This window comes from Rutilus rutilus (assembly GCF_951802725.1).
Source record: "Rutilus rutilus genome assembly, chromosome: 12".
Lineage (NCBI taxonomy): Eukaryota > Metazoa > Chordata > Actinopteri > Cypriniformes > Leuciscidae > Rutilus > Rutilus rutilus.
In genome coordinates this window covers 32,807,728-32,814,799 of record NC_140217.1, presented here as the reverse complement: position 1 = coordinate 32,814,799, position 7,072 = coordinate 32,807,728, and the positions used below count along the sequence as shown (strand labels likewise).

At 36.4% G+C, this 7,072-nt stretch overlaps 1 protein-coding gene across 1 annotated transcript; it reads left to right on the top strand.

Annotated features, from left to right (window-relative positions):
• Positions 1-482: 482 nt before the first annotated feature.
• On the top strand, positions 483-6,604 carry mdfic2 (MyoD family inhibitor domain containing 2). Its single transcript, XM_084424793.1, has 4 exons — positions 483-773; positions 883-959; positions 3,662-3,838; positions 6,011-6,604. The coding sequence occupies exons 2-4, from the start codon at positions 887-889 to the stop codon at positions 6,256-6,258; spliced, it is 498 nt and encodes a 165-aa protein (XP_084280919.1). The 5' UTR covers positions 483-773; positions 883-886; the 3' UTR covers positions 6,259-6,604.
• Positions 6,605-7,072: the final 468 nt, after the last annotated feature.

The window sequence follows — 7,072 nt, the reverse complement described above, 5'->3', positions numbered from 1 at the left end:
TGAAAAGCATTCAGTTTAGCATCAAGGTAAACAGAACCTGCAAACAAATGATTTTTAATGTGCATAATTTCCAATCAAGCTTTTGTTAAATATAAAAAAACTTGAAAATAGCTTATTGAAAATAACTGAAAATATTGTTTAATTGTATTTAACAGAGATATACAGTATAGCTATTACATTTTCTTTAGCAAGACAAAAGAGTTGGACATTTTATAAAAAAAAAAAAAAAACTTTAACCAGGCTGTTAACGTTAGATATGCTAGTTTACATGCAAAATGCATATAAACACCCAATTGAGAAAAAAAGTGGGACACCTCAGCATCAAATATGCATCTTAAGGCGTGTTTGAACATTGATAGCGAGATCTAGCTAACATTAATCATATTTGAATGAAAAACGTGAGAAAGCGTGTCCTTACCTTGAGTTTTTGTTGTCAAACGTCACGACCATAGCACGACGTCATCGGTGGACTTGGGTTGGGTGTGTCACACATGTCAATCAAAGTTGATGCTCACTTTAAACCAGCAGTGACGACTAGCGGGAGAGTGAGAGAAACGAAACCCTTTGCTTTTGACGGCAGTATACTTTTGTAATTTTAAATCTCAGTAACTTTCTTATTATCTATTTAAGTGAAATACCTAGACGTGTGTAGCTTTAACTGCTTAAATGCGCATGCGATTATTTTTGTGTTGCTGAAGGCGTGTCGCGCATTATGCTTAGAGCTCTCATGTGATGCATTTATATTGTCTTCACTAAGAAAGATTATATCAATGGTAAGTTTTCATACACAGTTTTAACAGTGTCTTGGTGGGGGGGTGGGGGGTTATGAATCGGTTCATTATTAACTTGATATTTGCTTTGATATTTTAATCACACTGTAAGACAGATGGCTGGACAAAACTCTGAAATCGAGCTTGATTTGATCAAAACTGAAGAGAGAAGCTCTTTTGTAAAAGCTGGTAAGTTAGTAATAAGCAATGTAACATGTTCAAACATTAGTCTAACACTGTTCGATTTTTGGTATGGTACATTATGTATGTTATGAGAACAATGTTTTCTCACTCATTTTGAGATAGTTATTGATTGAAGAATGAGTGCATTAGCTTTTACAGCAGTTAGAAATAGGCAAGGTGAATCCTGTTCCCTGTCATAATGGATCTGTTTTTATCCCTTTTCCCCTATAAATATCCCTTTCCCCATCCAGTAAATCCTCCAAAACCTTAAATTGTATTTATTTATTTTTTATGGATTTTACTCAGAGACTAAAATAAGTTGAGACCGGGGTTAGTTGTCACACTGTCTATGACTCCTTAGATCTCCATATTTATTTATCATAAACACTTGTATTAGAGATTATATCATGCATAAAATGGTAATGCATGACAGATGTGCTGTGATTGTGAACAGCTGATAATGGCACACCTGAGAATCTGCGGTTTAAATCCTGAGACACATGTGTTGTCAAAGAGCATTAATCTTCCACATCCGTCATATCATAACATTTTCACTTCACAAAACGAGAACACAGTGAAGACAAACTACAGAACTTTCTGGAGAAACAATTCTTTATCCTCTTTTCTAAATTATTCAATCTGAAGGAGAGAGAGAATAAAAAAGGCCAATACAGCCCAAAGCCATTTTCATTTGTCTTTCCTTTCTCTTTTTTATTTTAGACTAACAATGCAGATTCCTCTACGGAAAATATGTCCCGCGTGTTAATTAATCATAAGACATTAAATGTTAAATAAAAGAGAGAAAAGCACATTGAATAATTCATTTGGGATAGGTGGAAGAAAAAATAAACAAGGTAGTGCAGCCAAAGCAATGATTCATTAATAGTTTGCATTCAGATCTGGCAGATTCATTATTGAATGATTTCTGGGCTCACTTTGAAACCAGTGAGAGCATAGGAACACATCTCAACATGTTTTCTAGACAAGCCTTGAAAAACATTGCTTCAGGATGAAAGAACTTTTGAAACCGGAACTGACATGGTGGATTAGAGAACATTGATTATTTTGTATATATAGTGGTGGATTTGTTTCTGACAGGGATCTTTAGAGTATTTAAGTGATTTTAGCATTGCAAAAAATAAATGTGCAGATATAAGTAAGCTTTCCAAAAAACTGTTAAAAAAAAACTGTGTATGAGCGACTTCTGGCTCAGCCAATGGCGTGAGTTTGGGGTGGGACTATAGTGTCCGCCCACTTTTTCATAGGGATTTTTCAAAAGTCTTCATTAAAGAATTGACTGTGGCATTCTATATCGGTTTGTTTACAACTTGTGGATCGACGAAAGTGAATGGGGACCAGGGCAGTGAAGCTCCAAATGGACACAAATAGCATCATAATATTTCCCCATACATCTCTGGTGCTATATTTAGACTTTTCTGAAGTCATATGAAAGCATTGTGAGGAAAAGACAAAATTTATATTGAAAATCCACTATAGGAAGCTGTACACATTTTCTTTTTTGGATGAACTGTTCCTTTAATGCTTTAGAGAATTTTTTAAAGATTGACAGTAAACAAAATTAATATTACTTTTTTGTATAATCTCACTTATTACACTGTCACAAAAAAAAGGTAGAAATGCTGTCACTTGGGCAGTGCCCTTTCATTATTTTACCCAAAGGGTGCATATTAGTACCTTAAATGGATAGTTCACCCAAAAATGAAAATTACCCCATGATTTACTCACCCTCAAGCCATCCTAGGTGTATATGACATTCTTCTTCCAGACGAATACAGTCAGAGTTATATAAAAAAATGTCCTGGCTCTTCCAAGCTTTATAATGGCAGTGAATGATCGTTTATGTTTTGAAGTCCATCAAAGTGCACCCATTAATGACAAAAGTGCTCCATGCGGCTCTGGGGGGTTAATAAAGGCCTTCTGAAGCCAAACGATGCGTTCGTGTAAGAAAAATATCCATATTTAAAACTTTTATAGACTAAAATAGCTAGCTTACGGCAGAAAGAGTAACTTTTTACATGACGCATAACGCAGTGACGAACGCGGAAGCACAGAGGATAGAGCAAAACAAAACACCATTCACAAATTAGAAGTCTAAAACAAGAATTTTTAAAGAGAAATGTCGGGGGAGCTTGAGTTTGTTTGAACGGCGGAGCTTACGCTACTTCTACGTCATACATCGTCAAGTGATACTCTTTTGGCGTAAGTCGACTTGCGTAGGAACTTAGTTATTTTAGTCGATAAAGTTTTAAATATGGATATTTTTCTTACACAAACGCATCGCTTAGCTTCAGAAGGCCTTTATCAACCCCCAGGGCCGCGTGGAGCACTTTTATCATGAATGGATGCATTTTTATGAATTTCAAAACATAAACGGCCATTCACTGCCATTATAAAGCTTGTAAGAGCCAGGACATTTTCTTAATATAACTCTTGAGTCTATCCGTCTGAAAGAAGAATGTCATATATACTTACTGTAGGATGGCTTGAGGGTGAGTAAATCATGGGGTAATTTTCATTTTTGGGTGAACTATCCCTTTAAAGGTACATATTAGTATGTTTTAAAAGGGTACAACCCCAATAACAGGTTTTGTACCTGAGAGTGTAGGTGAATATAATCAACCATATCTTGTTCAATATAAATGTACTGTAAGCATGCAGATTATTCAAAAACACCTTTTCTTTTTCAGGAGTGGAGGTGTCCAGCACAGCAACTGGGAGGCTCTCACCCATTCCTGAGCTGGATCCCTGGGAGAGAGAAGCAGACACGGACTCTACAGAATTCACTTACTCCTTATGCTCAGTGGACAGGTACAGCACGGCCGGCTCCTCCAGCAGCTCCCTTTCTGACTCCCAGGAGAGAGGAGGTGAGTCACGCATCATCACACCTGGGTTTGGGGATTGGCCAGCTTCCTCTTTCCCAGACCCCCATAGTGCCCTAAAGTGCTCTAATGAATAATAATTACAACATCAGCTGCCACCATGAATTGTCTTGAATTAAAATGAAAACTCCTAATTTTCTCTCAAATTAGCAGTGGTTTTATACATGGTCTTGTTTTTTTTTTATCCTTTGATTTTTTTATGAATTTATATGTTGCCAGAAGCAAATAATTATGCATTTTTAAATTGTAAATTATTAAAACGTATCTTTAATTTAAAATGAAAACTAAGGAAAAGCTTGTGATTTTAAAGCTGTCTACATCAGTTGAATAACTGAATTAAGCAGCACATTTGATTAAACTTACATATAGAGATGAATTATTAAAATCATGCGCTGAGAACTCTTTTGCATGAGTATTACGATTCAACAGCTTTTTCAATATGAAATTAATTAGAACAATATATTTCCCTTCATTCAGCCAGTAGGTTCAGATGAGTTAAGGTGCCGCAGTCATTATGTCGTAGTGTCGAGCTTTACACATGTGTTACAATGCCTTTCCTGGTGTAATATTCAGAGGTTAATCTAATTCCAACTCTTATGCTCAGAGGCAAGGGTATTTTGTCCTGCATTATGCTCAAATCTACTTAAAGTCTTGAAAGCCCCATTTGAAGCTTGGTTTATTTTTTTTTACATAAGACCCTAGGCTGTGTGGAAACATTTCTTAAAAACAGACCATCACATTAAGTCAACTTTGCTAAAATCCTGCTAATTATTTTGAGTCTGTGTCATTCTTCCATTTATTCAATCACCTGGAAGTCTTTCTCTCTCCAGCAGAGCACAGATGATCTTGTAAGGGAAAAACACCTATATAGACAGATGATAATTGATTACATCTCCACACAGCTCTATTCCTTCTCTCTTTGGAAGGAAAAGGTGATTCAGTAAATTATGCATGTGTACAGAAGTGCCCAGCGAGAGCTGGTGGGCTTTTAAACTGTTGTATACAAGAGGTGCAGACAGACTGGAGGTCAATAAGGGCCTTTGAGTGTCTATCCCCATCAGCCGAACTCCCAAGGTGAGAGTTTTCAAAGAGGCATTTAGGTTCTATAACATACAAAACACTGTGTGGGCTTTCTAAGCTCTCGGCATGATCGTGCCATGTGTCGTTCATTGAAGTGCTTCATCATTTTTGTGCTTTTTTACTTTTTTTTTTACTATTTGATGGTAACGGCATCCTGTGTCGGACAGATCTGATTATTCCAATTAAATTCTAAATGGATGCATATTGTAATGTACTGTAGTACATTTTTGAATATGTGCAAAAAGTGTGATAGAGCCTAAGTCTGTTAACTAACTTATTAGCAATATCATAATATCTAGCTCTGCTAGAGACAACCACACAAAAAAGCAGTTTTTCCCCATGCAATGTGTCCGTACTGGTACGTTACAGCTGTTTAAGGGTGTTTCTTCAACTATAGACACTTTGGCCCTGTGGGGTTTTAGAAAATAAACTTTTGTACAAAACAGATTTCTCTCACTAGTGTTTTTCCCCACTAACAATGTCCAACCATTTATATAGATGCATCACAGGAGAATTCTGTAATTTTTGTCATATTTTAGACATTTCCACCTCATCTCAGATTATGCAGTTTGATTGATGGAAGTGATGGAAATGACGGCAGTGGAAATGACATTTTTAGCCGACATCTTTGTCTTGTTAATGATAATTTTATAGTTAGCATTTTGTGTATCTTAAATACACATGATTAAATAATATTTCGTGTCTACCTGAAAACCTTGGAGCATAAAAGTAATATGTAAAAGTATATATAAAACTATTGAATTAAAGAAATTATTTTGCTAAATATGCTAGTAGGTTGAGAGCATAGGGAGAATTTTATAGTTAGCAGTTGGTGTATCTAATTAAAATTTCAATTATTGCCTTTTGATTTAATGTTATGTAACTAGCATCTGTACATATTTTAGATACCTCACGTTTCTGCTAACTAAACAGATAAACTGCAAGTGTACTCTCCATTAGGGAGGTTTTACACACTTCTTTATTGCTTCTTAAATGCAGCCATGAATAAAGTATAGATGCTTTAGCACTCCCTGTTAACTGCCCACAATGTCATGATTTCTTGTTTCTGTTGTTCAGAGCTCTGTGCTGGGATTGTACTGAATTGTCTCTTCTGCCGATTCTACGACATGTTCCTCATGCTACCTGAAACATGCGAGCGAGCTGCTATGTCCATCTGCCCTACCTACATGCTTTTCTCTCCACCCGCGGAACCTGCGCACACCAACTGGAACTGCAGTTGTGACTGTGGACTTAGGGATATCTGCCATGAAACAGGGGAATGCCTTGAGCTAGCGATGGAAATTTCGGAGGTTTGCTATCACTAAGGTGCCTGCAAAACTGAAGACGTCAAAGTTGCTTCGTTGGAAGAACACTTTACAATTTCGTGTCACTTTGCAAAGAACACAACGGTCTATGCCAAAGCAAGCTAATAGATGCCTATTTAGAGCATAATCAAATAAAAAACAAATTGAAACATTTAAAGCTACTATAAGTGATTTCACATGAAATTGCTACTTTTCCCATCTTCCATAGTCCGACCCCTAAAGTTACGTCATTGGTTGAAGAGGTAGAGAAGCGCCTCCAAGTTTTCTGATTGGTTAAGGTGAGTGGCTTTCTCTTAAATAACACAGACCTCCTGTTAAAAAGGCTCCCTAAAGGGATAGTTCACCCAAAAAAAAAAAGAAAACTCAACTCACACATCAGTTGTGGTAAACGTAAGTTCAAGCATGTTCACTTAACGTGCAAGAACCAATGAGGTTCATTCTCATGTTACGCAGCACGTTTGAGCTTCCGCAAGAGTTTTGTTCTCGCACGTCAAGCAGGATCGGTCGAGCTTCAGTTTATGTTTGCTGATCAATGTTTATATGTGAAATAAAAGCCTAAATTCAATCTGTTCATCATATAAAGTGATCGAGTTTCTTCAGAAAATTTGGACCAAACCTCTCGATTCATATGGATTAGTTTTACGATCTCTTTGTGAACTTTTTGAAGTGTCAGTTGCGTCTCAGATTTCATCAAAAAAATCTTCATTTGTGTTCCAAAGATGAATAAAAGTCTTAAAGGGATACTCCACTTTTTTTGGAAATAGGCTCATTTTACAACTCCTCCAGAGTTAAACAGTTGAGTTTTATCATTTTG

Bases quoted from the DNA above. Each gene is read 5' to 3' on its own strand.
- mdfic2 (XM_084424793.1), top strand. From the start codon at position 887: ATGGCTGGACAAAACTCTGAAATCGAGCTTGATTTGATCAAAACTGAA. The intron at 960-3,661 runs GTAAGTTAGTAA...TTTCTTTTTCAG, and splicing joins AAGCTCTTTTGTAAAAGCTG to GAGTGGAGGTGTCCAGCACA. The intron at 3,839-6,010 runs GTGAGTCACGCA...TCTGTTGTTCAG, and splicing joins TGACTCCCAGGAGAGAGGAG to AGCTCTGTGCTGGGATTGTA.